The following is a 17498-nucleotide window of genomic DNA, read 5'->3' on the forward strand; positions in this document are numbered from 1 at the left end:
GCGTCAGGTAACACAGTCACACGCCGATGGTAGAGATAACATCTTCTCAACTTTGGTGGTCACAGCCAAAGTGCGTAAACGAAAATATACATCCAATACATTTGGAGCAACAGCACTTTCGATAGCCGTGATCAGTCCTATTGCTACTTGGGCAGTGAGACAAAAAAAAGAGATCTTGCCCGGTTTCCTGATGAAGTGGCTGGAGGCTCATCACGAAATGCGCAAGTTCTTTTTTTGTCTCACTGCCCAAGTAGCAACAGGACTGATCACGGCAATCGGAAGTGCTGTTGCTCCAAATATATTGGAAGTATATTTTCCTTTACACCTTTAATTGCGTTTTTCATTTTACCTTGACGAACGTGCAATACTTGCCCCTTTTTATACGAAAAGATTTAGTGGTCGAGCGCTCTTTTCTTCTATTTTGTCATAGGTAGATTTGTAATCTACACGTTCTACGGAAAATGTACATTTACTTTGTCTACAGTTACATTGAATTATTATTGTGGTTTGAACATTGCTACCACTAAGGTCACTCAAGGGTACACCCTGAGCACTGCAACCGTTGGGGTGCAGCTCTCTATCCTCTTAGGCGCTACAGTCCCAGTGTGCACTTTTGCACCCGCACTCGGCGGAGGGGGGGGGGGACGGGACGGGGACGCGTGCACAGCACTTAACCGCGATCTGGGAGAAGATGTCGAAGATTGCGACGGGGGGGGGGGCGTAGCTGGGCGTTTCCAAGGGCGTGGCCATGACCTCATGCCGCCGGTTCGCTCCCATTGGCTGAACCGCCGGCAGGGGCGTGGCCACCCCTCTGACGCAACTTATAAATTACATTTCAATGTTTTGTGAAAAATTGTTGTGCAGCGCGGCTGCACATTCCGCACTAAGGTGCATACTGGGCTCAGCCCCATTGAGGGGCGGTGTTTGTTCGAGCGGCATGCGCTGTACAAGGCACTCGGACCGCAGCCTAATGTGAGAGCTTCTGCCAATTTCAAAGAATGAAACGTACGTGGTAACAGAAAAGACAATTATTGGGTCACAAATCAGACTATTGATTCACTTTTAACTAAAAGACGCGGGTATTTATCATAATCAGAAGTTAGAATTTTTCAGGTTAGATATATATATATATATATATATATATATATATATATATATATATATATATATATATATATATATATATATATATATATATAAAAGTTGTACACAAATTAATCTATTATATGCATTGCAAGCTTTCCACACAATGCAGCCCTTCTGCATTGAGACAAGTTCCTCGCACTCTTATTTAAAATAATAAAGTGTTTCTTAATAATCAGATGGCCTTCATATTTGAAAACCCCATTTTTTTCCACCGGGAATATTCTTTTGTTTAATAAAGCCACAGGAACTTATACAGATGGTCATTGAAACCTTGTTTTTTTTTTTAGGTTTGCATGGCAATGTAAGCTTTCCTAATTTGGGTCCTTAACTTCCGATTTAGAGCACTGTTTAAAAACAAACAAATGAACAAACTCAAATTAAGAGAGTCAAGTTGACATGTAGTTGAAAATCTATCATTTTACGTCACGTTGAAAACATTTGTTAACAAGGGACAGGAGTTTTGAAGCACATTTTTAAATTAGCCAAAAGATCGGTCAAGCCAAAGGTCTTAGATAAAGATGTCTGGATGTGAATTAGCAGCTCTGAAACAACAAGTAACACAGCGATGCAATCAGGAACAGACTAAAAAGCAGCACTCCAGCTAAAAACAGAAAGCATGCTATGGGATCAGAGGGGCACGCCGGGGGTTACAGGAGGCGCAAGTAGTCAGTCATGCAAAGAAGCAGAAAATACCTGTACCGAGCCACCATGTCTGTCAGCTGCTAGGTGAGCTCTTAGGTGATGGGGGTTGGCCTGCTGGGAGTCCCAAGCTGCCCTGTGGTCTGCCGACTGCCCATTATATAATGCATAAAGCATGCATGAAAGAGGAGGGAGAAAAACCCAAAACATATTAAACACCTCATGCTTCGTCACACAATATGTGAAATCAAATAAACACAGCACACACATCGTACGGTGCATATGTACAGTAACGCACTACACAGCACACGAACGGTCACACGAAAACACCATGCAGACTGGGTTCTAGTAAAAGCAGAAGGAAAAAACAAGTACTTGGTACACTCCAGTAATGTTTAGGCCTTATTTCATTGTGATATCTCCACCTCCCCCCCCCCACCCAAACAAAATTGTATGATTCTCCCCAAAGTTTTGTGCGTTTAGTGTCAACATTTGATGACTATTTTTTTCCCCCACAAAGATCTTGTACAAAAACGTGCTACTTCGCGATAAACCAGAAAGGTAGAGCAGGAAAAGATCTAAACTTTCAGATACCAAGAGCAGAGAAGACACCAGAGGGTCGTTATTCCAGAAAATCTAATAACATAGCTTGCCTGGATTTCGGAAGGATTTTCAAATACATCTTCTGACAACTAGAAACATCGTATAGAAAATTAGCACTATTTTGAAATATCAAATGTGAACTCAACACTTCAACATTGATTATAATTGGAATGGCAGATTGTATATGCACTCGTCTTGCACACAGAGCATAACATGATTTAAATCAGTGGCCAACTCTAGTCCTCAAGGACCACCAACAGGTCAGGTTTTCAGGATATCCCTGCTTCAGCACAGGTGGCTCAATCAGTGGCTCAGTTGAAGACAGTCACCTGTGCGGAAGCTGGAATATCCTTAAAACCTGACCCGTTGGTGGCTCTGGAGGACTGGAGTCGGCCACCCCTGATTTCAAACGTACACAGGGTGGTTCAAGAAAATAACATTTCCCTTTGCATGCAGATATGTGGGAACGGCAAGCGTAGTCTAGAGACTGCCGAGCAATGTAATAATGCCCAAATCTGCCGGTTAATCACTCTCCAATATTCCTACTAAATGCCATCATGTGACTGCATTCTTACCACTACTGAGAAGAGTAATGCAAGTTACAGGTCATATTTCTAATATTTAGCCCTGCTGAAAAAAAGCCAAGATTTCAGGACATGGACACCAAATCTAAATAATCCTGATTCAAGTAAAGGCAAATTTGACTTATTGCAATGGTTGCTATAAATCATGTATGTTTTATCTGTGTGTGAAACAATGGTTCAAATAGACCCACGATTTACTCCTAATTTATAGGACAAGAGGCATGTAACTAGTGACATTAAAGCAAAAGCAACATTTTCTTAGTATTTACACCAACAACCCATATACCACACCTTACAAATCCATTTGTAATGTCTGACGTGAAGTGTACAAAAAGAATTGGTAGGACTCACAGGCCCTGATTCAATGTGCTGTGAAGCTGAACTTCCTGACTTGAGAAGACGCGTTCCATTCAAATGAAAGGGACTAAAACCTTCTCCAGCACTGGGAAGACTTCACAACATTGAATTAGGGCCAACATGTAACAGGAGAAGTATAGGTCTTTAAACCTATTTAACCATCACTTAAAGTGAGATTCAATTCAAAGAAATCCCACTGCATACGATGTCGGAGACGCCCAAGAGTTGGGTGTTAAGGGCCGCCCTGGTTCCGCTTACACATTCCTACCCTGGCATTTCTCATCACTGACAATGGGAGAGGCGCTAATGAGGTTGATGGCACCAAACATGATCCTCAGTGTCGTATATCAGCTTGCTCTCTGATAGTAGAAGTGAAGAGAACTTGCTGCGGGATCAGTATCCCTTTTCCACTGAAGAGAAGTTTAAGTATATTAAATAAATGGACCACAGAGGAGCCTAAATCTTAGCTGAACATAAAACACATGCGAAGAGAAAAGGTCCTTCTTGGCGCTGGAACTCCGGGTGGTGATGTAGATACCGTCCCGTGGATATGAAAAGAAAACAGTAAAATATTGCTTCACTACCTTATTATGACAATGTGTGCTTTGTGATCACCTCATTGTGCACCCTTTAAAGTGCTAGTTGTTTGTTCAGTATATGACACCCACGTGCTTTTTGAGGATGTGTTCTTTACAGGATAGTGATTTGGATCTAGTTTCCTGTGACATTATTGATAGTTTAATTATGTCCCTTACTACTTTAAGAGCTAAACTATCAAATAATGTCACAGGAAACAAGATCCAAATCACTATCCTGTAAAGAACATATCCTCAAAAAGCAAGTGGGTGTCATATACTGAACAAACAACTAGCACTTTAAAGGGTGCACAATGAGGTGATCACAAAACACACATTGTCATAATAAGGTATTGAAGCAATATTTTACTGTTTTCTTTCCATATCCACGGGATGGTATCTACATCACCAGCCGGAGTTTCAGCGACAAGGAGGACTTTTCACACGATTATCAAGAAGGATTTCTTGGACAATCCTTTAAGTCTTCTAGGCTGCAGGACACTGGACATTTTAACGAAATTGGTATTGTAACAATCTCTTGTACACACATTACACTGACTAAGGTTGCATTAGCGCTCAAGTTGTGTTGAGTCTCTATTAAAATAATACATACATATATTTAATCACTGGCACATACGAATACTTTGAATGGTAAAGTATTATTCTAAAGATCTTTCAGGGTTCAGAAGTTGCTAGTGAAGTCATTGTGCGCTTCAAAAATAACAACAACAAAAACAGTGCAGATCCATCAGCAGCATTATTGTACTCCTCACAATTTTGCAATGCTGGAGTTGTATGACAAAAAAAATTAATACAATTATACTACGATGTATAGATGTCACAATGTGTTGAAGCGGAAAACAAAAACACATTAAAACCCATAATTGCTGACATTCAAGGTGTTTAAAAACAAAAAGAAGAAAAGGAAAAACATTGATTTGAAGTAACAAGTTAGCAGCTTCACATGATTGAAAAAAACATATCTATTTAGCACTAGGTCTTACAGTGTTACTTTACAAGTTAGAATGATTAATGGGCAATTAAATGTTTATTGAGAGAGGCGGGAAGGGAAAGTTGCAATGCTGAGATCACAGAATAAATCCCGACATGTTTAACACAGGCTTCACCGTGCAGTTCCTATTGCCAATTATTTTTCCGCTCCCACCTTGTTCTTTTTACGTAGAGGGGAAGCAAGGGGCCCCGGAACTGAACTGGGTTGATTTCAGCTCCAGGCCCTTCTGGTTCATGAGATACTTACCCGGGGAAGGTGACACCAGTAGCGTCTCCTCTAGGGGAAACAAAATGGCGGGTCAATTCTCCTGAGTTAGGCGTGTCAATATAAAGCCACGGCATGACAAGGGGGATTTAAATGAGCCGGAAGTCCCTGCGGCACCTTTCCCACCAAGTACCTCAGGGACCATGGGTGGCAACATGGGGTGGCTGGAGCTGAAATTAATGCTGTTCAGCTCCAGGGACCCGCTGCTCCCCATCCTGGTAAATATGTTAAAAAAAAATTAAATATATATATTTAGAGGACCGAAACGTTGGTGTGCGTGCTATCTATCTTCAATACAATTTGTTAATCAAATTTCAACTGAGTGCTGTCTTGTTCTTACTGGAAGCTTTCCTGGACTGTCTGCCTGGTAAGGATATCTTATATACATATATAAAACCTGGGAGAGTAACTGCTCCTTTAACTACAGATATGCAAAATTAAGCATGTCTACCTGATTTTTGGCTTGTTGCAGCTTATCTCGGTGTTGATGTGCTTCTCTGTTTGATGAAAGAGCTGGGTCTGCATGAATGGAGCCAACTGGTGTAGGCTAAAAAAAATAAATAAAATTAAATTCACAAAGTAAATGCAACTGAATACAGGGATATCAAGAACAATCTGACAATGAATTGTTTCTTAGAATAACATTAAATAAATGATGATATTATAAGGATGTTGGGGAGAGGCATTAGTGGTGATATGTTGAGTCCACAAGATTTGGGAGGGTGGGGGGGGAACAAGGGTATATAAGAGTTGTTTTCTGCTATTCAATAAAAATATCACTTGAGGATACATTTGCATGTCTCAGACAGGTCTGCAACCCTGTCTCTTACCATTATCGCTTAGCAAACATTCCTTCCACTGCAGCCAGGGATTCTGGGTAAGGACATGCAAATGAGCACAGTGAGTCACACTTTACTCCTTATCCATTTTAACATGGAGCCCTATAAGCTTACGCCTGTCGTCTTACACAGCGTTTCTGCACAGCCCGGGTTTAAGAAGTGCATAGCCAGTAAACCTTCTCACAGACAACTGTTTTCATCTTTTGAGTCCGTATGAGGTTGGTTGTTGGCTATGCAACGTCAAGCTGGTAAGTGGGTATAACCAAACATTTAAAAAAAAAAAAAATACAAAAAAAAAAAAGTGACAAAAACCTTCCACTATACCATGCACAGTAAATAAAAATATAACTTATTGTGCATTTGCATGTCTCAGGCAGGTCTGCAACCCTGTCTTTCCCCATTATTGCTTAGCAAATAATGCTTTCAATGCAGCCTGGGATTCTGGGTAATGACATGCACATGAGCACGCACAGCGGGTCACTTTACTTCTTGACGTTTAAAGCTACCCACGAATGTAATTTTAATTTGATAAAAAAATATGCACACAGCGCTCCGTTTGTGTTTTCTGAGAAAAACCTTCGGACTCTCTCGTTTAGGAGTAATTGGGGAGTGACTCCATGCGCCCAGCAGCAAGGGGATCTGTCTTCTACCTACACCACACATCAGACAGCACGAGCGTGAAACCCTTGATCTAAATTCAGAATTTTAATTTGCTGTATGCTGTACACTGTACAGTGGAGGGTTTTTGTGACACGTTTACCCCACCATAACGTTTTTTTTAATGTTCTGCCAATAACAAACATTTTGATCCCTGGAAAAAATGGTCTGCACACTACAATTTCACTGTTGAGTTGTACACGACTTCAACATTGAAGTCAAAAAAGCCCACAAATAAATAAAGATATATACACAGACCTCCTGAACGCTACACAATAATTCTGTCATCACTTACCAGCTGTTTCCCAATCCAATCATATTCATAATCAAACATGTATCCCTTACGATCAAACAAATCTGTAAAAAGTTTTCTTAAGTAGTCATAGTCTGGTTTCTCAAAAAAATCTAGTCTTCTTACATAGCGCAAATATGTAGCCATCTCTTCTATAAAAAGAAAAGAAAATTGACTTGGTTTTGTGCTTTTACCTTTTAGAACAGTTACATACTTAACTCACAAATTGCAGCACGTAAACATTTTATACTTGGTAATCATTTAGAGTTGCTTCTATTAAACACAACTACACGTATGCATCATCTCTACTAAACCAGCAAGCCTAGAATATAAACTGGATCAGCGCCAACTTCAGAATATTGCCCTGATCAAGACGTGACACTATGATAAAGAGGTGTTCAGGGAGAACTTTGTGTCACAGCATGAATAAGGTCAAATGGAATAAGGTATGTTTATATGAGTGTTCTTCACAACAGGATTTGCTTTTTTTGCAAATTAACTACTGGAGTTTGTGCTTCCAGCAATTAAAGTTTAAACCATATATCAACAGGCCTGAAAATTGCAGTTGTCATTTGCCTTGGGCGAGTAACCCTTTGGGATGCACTCATGCATTATTTCATTTACCAAGTAAATGGAAAATTGCTTAGGTACACCATCAGGAATGTATCTCTATTGTCTATATTTACATACTGGAACAATGGAGACTCAAGCTCATGCCAATGGCATTTTTTCATAAAAAAACACAAATGCCCACTCTATTTACTAGTGGTGAAACTAAACCCACCACTCATTAAAACGTTTCAGTTTTTAGTAGTGACCCCTGCTATAGCCGTTACAGCATACTGTAAGTCTCTTTATTGCATCGATGTGTTATATGACTTTCTACTTCTTTAGTGGCGGTGATGTAATATTCTTGCAGTCGGTCTCCAAACTACAGTATATGGAAATAAATAAGGTACACTCTGCATACGTAAAATGCATACTTTGTAAGGCATTGGGAAATTTACTTCTTGAATTGTGAAGTCGGGGACTAAAATTGGCAGCTGTACGAGAAAAGTATGGGTGAAACATTTCAATTAGACCATGTACAGGCATACCCCGGTTTAAGGACCTTAACTTTAAGTACACTCGCGAGTAAGTACATATCGCCCAATAGGCAAACGGCAGCTCGCGCATGCACCTGTCAGCACGTCCTGAACAGCAATACCGGTTCCCTGCCTGTACCGAAGCTGTGCGCAAGTGGAGAGACTATAGAGCCTGTTACAAATGCGTTATTTATATCAGTTATGCACATATAGGACGATTGCAGTACAGTACATGCATCGATAAGTGGGGAAAAGGGAGTGCTTCACTTTAAGTACATTTTCGCTTTACATACATGCTCCGGTCCCATTGCGTACGTTAATGTGGGGTATGCCTGTACATAGCAAAACAAAACCACTACAATTCAATGAATAACTGCATGGAAGAGTTTGCAAAGTACAATACTGCCATGGTTTCCCCAACATCAGAAACCCATACTTTATTGAAAGGTTACACAGCTGCAGACACGTTGACTCTATATCCAAATCCACAAACCCCAAATTGTATGGATTATCCTTCAACAGCCAGCAGCCATAAAAAAAAACCATGTAGCCTTTAATAAGATGATGTTCCAGTTACTTAGAACAACAAAACTTTCTGTGCATTTAACCTTTCTAGTGCCTGATGTACCTGGCACGGCATAGGCACCTGTGATGTTCCAGGAACGCTTACATGAGTGGAAGTGTTCAGGGGCATTCTGAGGCTGCCACACTCCCAGCACTGTAAAGGTTAAGCACAAAAAATTAGGTGCAGTCTCCATATTGCTACTTTACTGGCTCCTTTGTAGATAAAAGGCATTACAAAACCCTTTGAAGACAATTTAAAAATATACATAAAATGCATTTCTCTTAAAAGAATGTTGTCAAGCTGTTAATTTTAATGGCTTCGTAATCAATAACTTTTCTGAATCGTGACATCAGAAAAAGATGGTCACTGATGCTTTGCCTACAATAAAACACCGGAGGAAATAAAACGTGTTTAATCATAAATACAAAACACAATGGAATATTCAATATCAAGAGGTAGCTGCTTCAGTAAGATGATGCTTCATTAAAAGAAAGCATAATGAACCCCAGAACTTGAGAACACAATTACTGTCTTCTGATTGGTTGCAAGACAAAGAACCGCACAGCTACGGCTTCCTCGTCAAATAATACACAATGAATAATTAATATGGAACTGCAATTTCATTTCAAGTAGACTCAATAGGCTAAAACAGATAGTGATAAAATAAGGGAAGGAGAAAGGGACACATTAGCCAATGTGTTCTTATTTTGCCAGCAGTTTAAGCAATACAAAAGTCTAGCTCAGTTACAGACGACATACAATTCAGACGCAAATCAAATTCAAAAGATGGCAGGCTCCCCATGAAAACTACATTTACATATAGATGAGTACGGCTGTCTGACAAAAACAAAATGCCCTTCAATGAGACCATAATGATCCTTCAACACAATTGCACATCATGATTGCACATTTATCTGAGGCTAATCTGCATATAAAAATAATGGTCTCTTTCCTGAAGAACATAGGACAGACAAAAGGCAGCTTTTACCTGGGAAGTTCTCACAAAGTACTTCAATCGGCGTCGCTCGCTTCGTATCTCCAATTTTCTGATACCTTTCTTTCAATGTGTCGGCCTAAAAAACAGTGGGGAATAAAAATCGAGGGTTCATTAAAAACGTTTCAAGTGTGCATGTGCGTGCGTATGTATATGTGTATATGTATATACTGTATGTGCATGTTTATGTATATATTGTGTATGCATATGTATATATGCATATGTATATATTGTGTATGTTTATGTGTGTGTGTGTGTGTGTATGTTTATGTGTGTGTGTGTGTGTGTATGTTTATGTGTGTGTGTGTGTGTGTGTGTATGTTTATGTGTGTGTGTGTGTGTGTGTATGTTTATGTGTGTGTGTGTGTATATGGTGTGTGTGTGTGTGTGTGTGTGTATATGGTGTGTGTGTGTGTATATGGTGTGTGTGTATATGGTGTGTGTGTGTGTGTGTGTGTGTGTGTGTGTGTGTGTGTGTGTGTGTGTGTGTGTGTGTGTGTGTGTGTGTGTATAGATAGATAGGTGCATATAATAAGTATTATAGGCTAAAGCAGTAAAATTCAGGGCATTATTGAAAACCCTGCTCTCTGATTGGTTAAAATTACGGGCATTATCCACAGTAATGCCCTGAAATTCAGCAGCTTGCAAAATGCAGTTTTCAATCTGTTTATTTCCAGCCAATCAGCTTTCAGAACAGCTGAGACAGGGCAGGGGATTGGTTTGAATTAAGTAAGAGCTCTGAGACATGGCAGGGGATTGGTCAAAAAGTATCAGCCACGGTTTGACTCTTCCCCCTACCGAGCTGACTGAGATTTTCTGAGCAGATTCAGTGTAATTGGGGGGGGGGGGGGGGGGGGGGAGACTGCAAAGAAATAAGTGTGTTGTGTATAGAGGTGCAGTGTTGTGTGTGTGTGGGGGGGGGGGGATAGGGGATATAGAGGTGCTGTCTTGTGTTGTGTGTAGAGCTGGGGGGGGAGAGTGCAAAGTTTAGTAAGTTGCTGCATTTTTTATTGTGGCTGGAGTGTGTGTGTGTTGTGCTGTTGTATGTGTAGCAGCAGTTTGTGTGAATGTAGAGCTAATGTCTGTGTGTGTGTGTATAGAGCTAGTGTGTGTGTGTGTGTGTGTGTGTGTGTGTGTGTGTCAGTAGCAGTGTTTATGGGTGTAGCAGCAGAGTTTGTGTGTGTAGAGCTGCTGCTGTGTGTGTAGAGGTGCTGTGTAGTGAGTGTAGAGGAGGTGCTGTGTTGTGTGTCTAGAGCTCGAGTGTGTATGTGTGTGTGTATGTGTGTGTGTGTGTGTGTGTGTGTGTGTGTGTGTGTGTGTGTGTGTGTGTGTGTGTGTGTGTGTGTGTGTGTGTGTGTGTGTGTAGAGGCATTGTGTTGTGTGTGGTGTGCTGTTGTGTGTGGTGTGTGGTGTGCTGTTGTGTGTGGTGTGGTGTGCGGTGTGCGTGTGTACACAGACGGGACGGCAGTGTGTGGCTATAGATATCTGCAGTGTAAGCGTATATAAAGGTGGTTTCATGTATTTACCATTTTATTTTAATAAAAAAAATATATTTAACTATACAAAAGTGTCTATTTATGAAATAAGCCTACATTTAGCCTATAATAGTAATAATCCCCTCAGAACAGGGCATTACTGGCCAATAATGCCCTGGTTGGGTTAAAGTCCCTCGGCTTCGCCTCGGGCCTTCAACTCTTCCAGCCAGGGCATTATTGGCCAGTAATGCCCTGTTCTTCAGGGATTATTACTTAAATAGCAGGCACACCAGAACTTATGCAAAAATACTAAAAGTTTATTATCGAGGTTAACGTTGACCTTGGTAATAAACTTTTTGTATCTGTGCCTGCTATTACTTTCGATCTACTGTATACCCATTTACTTGGCAGCTAAAGCAGCCGGGCAGTAGTTTTCAGTTTATAGTGGCACTTCACTAAAAACTATGCACTATCCATCCAGCTGCTTTAGCAGTAAATGGGTATAATAGAAAGTATATATTTAATATGAAATATTAAGACGCTACGGATTAAAACCCCGATTTGTAAACACTAAAGAAAACGTGTTTTATTTCTTTGCAAGCAGGAGATGCTCAGCAGACAAGTTACAGTACAGGCAGTCCCTCAGTTATCCGACAATGCGTTACTCAAAATGGCGTTGGATAGCGAAACGTTGTAAAGCGAAACACGTTTTCCCATAGGAACACTGTTTAAATGAAAGGTTCCGTTCCCAAAGGCATTTTTAATGCTAAAATACACAAAATATTTTACGCAGACAATAAGATATGCAGCATACACATAAATTATATAGTGCATATACTGTATTATATATAATATTACATAATATATAATATAATATAAAAATATAAAAATATAATATATTATATGGTATAATATATATATATATATATATATATATATATATATATATATTATATACACATAAAAACTTTGCAAAGCATTGTAAGAGCGTTGGATAAGCCGTTTTGGTGTTGTAAAAATGAACATAGGTATGCATTGCATAGCGTTGGATAAGCCATTCGTTGTAAAGCGAAGCGTTGTAAAACGAGGACTGCCTGTACTAACATTAGGCGTTAACTCCCAGGCTTCAGCAGGGGATTCGCCACTTTAGATATGCAGCAAATACTAATTGGCAGGGCATTCTTCTCCAATCCCTCAACAGGCACTCACATCACAAAATCAACAATCGACCCGCCAACTGGATGTGTGACTAAAAAGGCACAAGAACTATGCAACCCAGCAGCCATAACATTTCATTCTGGTTACGAGCACATTATAACTTGGTAAAAGGGGCACAAGAGATATCACTTCACTTCATGTCCAGTACTGAATGATTGGGGTAGGAATTTGACTCAAGCCTTCAATAACCAAGCTTAGCGCACAAGAAGCAATACCACGATCTTTACGAAATAGCTTCCTCCTCCCGCAAACAGGGTTTATTTTCATTATGGGGAGAAAATCGGAAACGTTTGTAGGGTTCCGTATTTTGCTCAGTGTCATGCACAAAACGGGAGTTATTCCCACCGATTGCTTTTTGGAAAAGAAGAAAGATACTGTACCTTTAAACCTTGCCACGGAAGGCTGCCTCGTAGAAAATACATAAACATATGTCCTAATGCTTCTAAATCGTCTCTTCTACTTTGCTCTAAAAAAAAAAAAACAAGACATTTATTTCCTTTGACAACTGCTTTGTATTTGCTTTTATTTCCATGAAAGTACATTGGCCTATTTACTTTCTGCATAGTCATTTAATTATATTACTGGTGACCTCATGGCCAATAGCAGATACACCCAGACAAACTCTGTTTTAGGGATAACCAGTGACTATCGTGTGAGAATAGAAATAAATATAACATAGCTGTATCTGCAGATTCCTTGTTCATCTCTATAACGTGGTGTAGCTGGTGCCAGTGACCGGTTAAAGAAGCAGTCCCAGAAGCAAAGTGAACTAATGGCAGTAGCGTGCTTAATGGGTTAAACATATTGTAGGTCAGGGGTGCTCAGCCCCAGTCCTGAAGCCCCGCAGACCCACAACAGGTCAGGTTTTCAGGATGTCCCAGCTTTATCATGGTGTATCAGAGGCTCAGTGAAAGACTGAGCCTCTGATGGAGCCACCTGTGCTGAAGGGATAGTCTGAAAACCTGTCCTGTTGGGAAGGGGGGTGGGGGTTAAGGACTGAAGTTGAACAGCCCTGCTGTAGGCGACACCTATTAAACACGTTTTTAAATAATTATATATTCACTGGTAATGTCTGCATAGTAATTAAGTACAATGTTTTTTTTTCTTCTTTTTTTTTCAATCTTCACCTAGTCTCTTCTGTAAAGATCTGAACTTTTCACTTTTGCTGTTTTGTTTGGCTAATGACAGCAGCAAAATCAGTCTAAAGAGATACTGTGAAAGAACAATAATTATCAGACAAACCCCCTGGAAGAATATAGAAACAAACTCGTTTAGACAAAAACAAAAAAAACCTAATGGGTAGCTGAATATTTCTATGGCAGCTGCTCACATGGACACATTTGTATGACTCGGTACATGGAACTAGCCCTATAAGGAACCACCGAGCGAATAAACCAAAGGAAATAAATCTGTAACTGGAGGGGGCAAGAAATGTTATTAGAGAGGAAGATAAGCAAGGCATTGGGTACATCAAATATTATATTACCCAACACCAAAAACAAACGTGCTAGGCCACTGGCTACAATGTTGTATTAGGTTGGCATGTTCTGCGGTCTTTCTTATTCTTTCTAACATCTAGGCACCAGATGGCACTGCCCAACGTAGGAACAGATTCTCCTTTTTTGTCACCCTTCAAAACTGCAAATCCTACTTGCGGGAGCCCTGTTTTTGCAACGGTCATAGTATCTCAGGAATGTAAAATACAATCCTGCAAATTGTGCCAATGATTTGTCCCACAGAAACAAATGCAATTACCAATAACCAATTTGAATGGAGGATTCGTGTTTCTGAAAAACGAACTGAAGAATTATGGTTTGGGGAACAATGCTGCATTATAAGAACTTGGCTCTTAATGCATTTTTGAGGGGACAGCTGGTTGAGCTGAAAAAGCAGTTGAAATGTAACACCAATATGCCAACCTGTATGTGGCACGTATTCTATCTGCAATGACAATAAATACTCCAATGTTAAGTATAACTAACGGCTATTGGAATATTAAAAAATAAACACACAGATACCCAGCAAGCTCTCAGAAAGCCCCCAATATATATACAGTATATAGTTGTGTCAAAAGGAGTGCTACTGGGCACGGCTAATTGTATAAAACAAGAAGCAAAGAAGTCCAGAGCAACATCCAATGTGACAAAAATACACAGTGAAATACCTATATCTCTTGAAAAAGGGTCATTTAGTTAAACCCTTTGGCTAAAGCGTATAAGCCTGCGAGCCACTTTCAAGGCACGACCATTTCGCAGGTCCTAACACTAACTGATTAAAATCCTTATTTATCGCTATAATTAGAGGCAGGATAGTCCTGGTATTTCACTGTGTATTTTTGTCACATTGGATGTCGCTCTGGACTTCTTTTTTTTCTTGTTTTATACAATAGCCACACCCAGTAGCACTCCTTTTGATACATATACATAAATATATTTTGTGGTAATTTGGGGGGGTTTCTGAGAGCTTGCAGGGGAATCTGTGTGTTTGTTAACTTTGTCCAGCTGGTCAGCAGTTTTGGAGGTTAGTGGCCCCTCCCCACTTTCCAAGTTAGCAGGTTTCCTTTTCATACAGCTGGTTGCGACAGGTTCAATGCCAGGACCATCCTTCCTCTAATTATAGAGGTAAATAAGTATGTGAAGCAGTTAGTGTTAGGACCTGCGATATTATGGTCATGCCTTGAAAGTGGCTCGCAGGCCTATACGCTTTGGCCAAAGGGTTTACTAAATGACCCTTTTTCAAGACATATATAGGCATTTCACTGTGTAATTTTGTCACATTGGATGTTGCTCTGGACTTCTTTGTTTCTTGTTTTATTATATTAAAAAGTAGTTTTGTTAAACGAACAAAAGGCAACAAAAAATCCTGCCCTTTGGCCCGAGTGTCATATACAGCATTAAGCATTAAAGAGGGGTGCCGCTTTCTGAGAAAAGACCAGAGCCATCATTTTACACAATGGATTTCATTACACTTATGCGGCAATATATGAATGTATTTTAAAGACTATGTAGCATGCCCTTGCACACACTGTTCATTACTCCAAGTGTCACAATGCATGACTTAATAGAATGAATTGTGTTTTCATAACTTTCATCGCTGTGGATTCAAGCGACAGCAACTGTTTAGTCGGGCTTAGGTTTAATGCTGTGGAGCTTTCTTCTCCTACAAGTTAAATAAATAATGTTCTGCTGTAAATATTCCAAGTGCACACTATTCACCGTGCTGACACAATACAAGCAGTGTCAGCACTGCTGCATGCCTCAGTGGGCGAAAAGCACAAAAGCATTTTTGTGCAAATAAGGGTGCAGAAATATTAACAGCAATGTATGTGCTTCAGCAAACTCTGCTCTGACTTCTTTTAGGTATCTTCAAAAAAAAAAAAAAAAAACAAAGTAACTGAATACAGCTGATAGTCATTGAGAAATACCTGATGCACTTAACTAATTTGAATTGTTGGTGTAGCTACAGTACTCTGGCCAAACACAGAATTTAATGCTGTTCACCTTTTCCCCAGCAGATGGCAGCAAAAAGAAGCTAAATACATTACACACACACAGAAAGATAAAGCTACATAAAGCAGCCTGCCAATAATGGAGTTGACAAAATGTGTCGCTGGTCTACAGCATGTTACAAACCTACTGATCCAGTTGGCTACACAGCCATCTGCTGAAAAAACCTGGAGTAATGCAAGATTTGTAGTTTTATATTCATTACCAGTGCAAGGTGAGGTGAAAGAGGAGAACATGTGGATGCCATTGTGGTCCTCTTTGCCCTCCAGGCCCATACCTCCTCCTCCTTCCTCCTAGACCCATACCTCCTCCTCCCTCCTAGTCCCATAACCACCCTCCCCCCAGGACAATGAGAATGTACAAATCATTTATTATTTGTACAATCATTTATTATTTATACAATCAGTATATTCTTTTTAATGTAAAAGAGATCTCAATAGAAATGAAGAATGTGTATTCATACTAATGCCCAATAAACATTTTTCAAGTGTTAATTGTAGGGGGAAGAGGGGAGCGGTGCGCAAAGCAGAAGGGTCACCCCTAGGGCACCTGCAGGAATACCCTTACACCGGTGCCCGGACTGTCACTCTCTCAAGGACTGAAAGGCAAAACTATGGCCACAAATGACACTTAGGGCTATTTTACAGGCAGGTAAAATAAAGGAAAAAGCAAAACATTGCAACACGGTTCTTGCACAATTTAGGAGACGCTTGTTTTACCATTTTTAAAAAAATATATACTTCCTCCCTACAGATTTCTTCCGCTGCCAAATTAGACTCATGAACAGTGTCGGGGATGGAAATCCCCTTGTGAGCCACGTCTAGCCTAAGGCTACGCTATAGTGCCGACGACGGTCGCTGGAAAATCAAATTGAGATGACTTCCCGCGATCGCGACCAATCCGTCGCGCTTACTATAAGCGCACACGGCGGCGGCAATGCATTTGTTTTGCCGCGACGTCGCTGTCGCCGGCACTATCAGCGCAGCCTAACGGATGGACAACTCAATTTAGGGTCAGAAACATGAATGGAAAAATCCAAGGACTTGTTGTGGCCCTAGGACTCGGCTGCTGAAGAAACCTGTATAACATTAGCGGCAGCAAAGTGCCATTTTGCACACAAACGCACTGATAAATTAAGGTTATGTAAATATATAGGATACAGACATCTGCAAAATGTTGAAATATTATATAGTTTTTACATACATCAAATTACATGGCAATAAGCTCCCCTTCTACTCCTAGTTATGTCGTGCTCTGGTCCATTTGGGGAGCTGTTTGAAGAGCCCTGATCTACAGCATTTGTAACAGAGCAAACAAACCACCAATCCCAATGACCGTATAATCTAGGCGAGGCTGCAAAGCCACCCTGAGAATATGCAGAATTAAACCTTTCCAGCCTTGGCGATTTTACAGCACTTTTCTCTTAAGAAAAAAAGCAAAGCCATGGTGTGCGAAGAAAAACTATTTTGGGTGAAATACATATGCCAGAAGGTCTACGTAATGTTTAAATAACCTGTAAACAATCTGTGTAACCATAAAAGGCGTGCCATAAATACAAAAATAACGGCAGCCACAGAACATGTTCACAGAGCACATGAATTATTAAACAATTTGGACCGATCCTCTACTGTGCTGGAATAACTACATGGCAAGTACATGGCAAGTACATGGCAAGTACATGGCAAGT

At 40.3% G+C, this 17498-nt stretch overlaps 1 protein-coding gene across 24 annotated transcripts in view; it reads right to left on the minus strand.

The window, feature by feature from the left end:
• The window catches only part of CSNK1G3 (casein kinase 1 gamma 3), a 143551-nt gene that overhangs the window by 20585 nt on the left and 105468 nt on the right, over window positions 1–17498 (minus strand). For 9 of the 24 annotated variants that reach the window (XM_075600681.1, XM_075600821.1, XM_075600729.1 and 6 more), the window contains 6 exons: window positions 12686–12771; window positions 9607–9691; window positions 6972–7120; window positions 5632–5727; window positions 2439–2477; window positions 1840–1935 (listed from right to left, as the gene is read on the minus strand). In XM_075600681.1, coding sequence (XP_075456796.1) covers window positions 1840–1935; window positions 2439–2477; window positions 5632–5727; window positions 6972–7120; window positions 9607–9691; window positions 12686–12771 — 551 coding nt within the window. The remainder of the gene's footprint in view (window positions 1–1839; window positions 1936–2438; window positions 2478–5631; window positions 5728–6971; window positions 7121–9606; window positions 9692–12685; window positions 12772–17498) is intronic. The other 15 variants (XM_075600811.1, XM_075600849.1, XM_075600858.1 and 12 more) reach the window with 5 other exon arrangements.

This window comes from Ascaphus truei, chromosome 1 (assembly GCF_040206685.1).
Source record: "Ascaphus truei isolate aAscTru1 chromosome 1, aAscTru1.hap1, whole genome shotgun sequence".
Classification (NCBI taxonomy): Eukaryota; Metazoa; Chordata; class Amphibia; order Anura; family Ascaphidae; genus Ascaphus; species Ascaphus truei.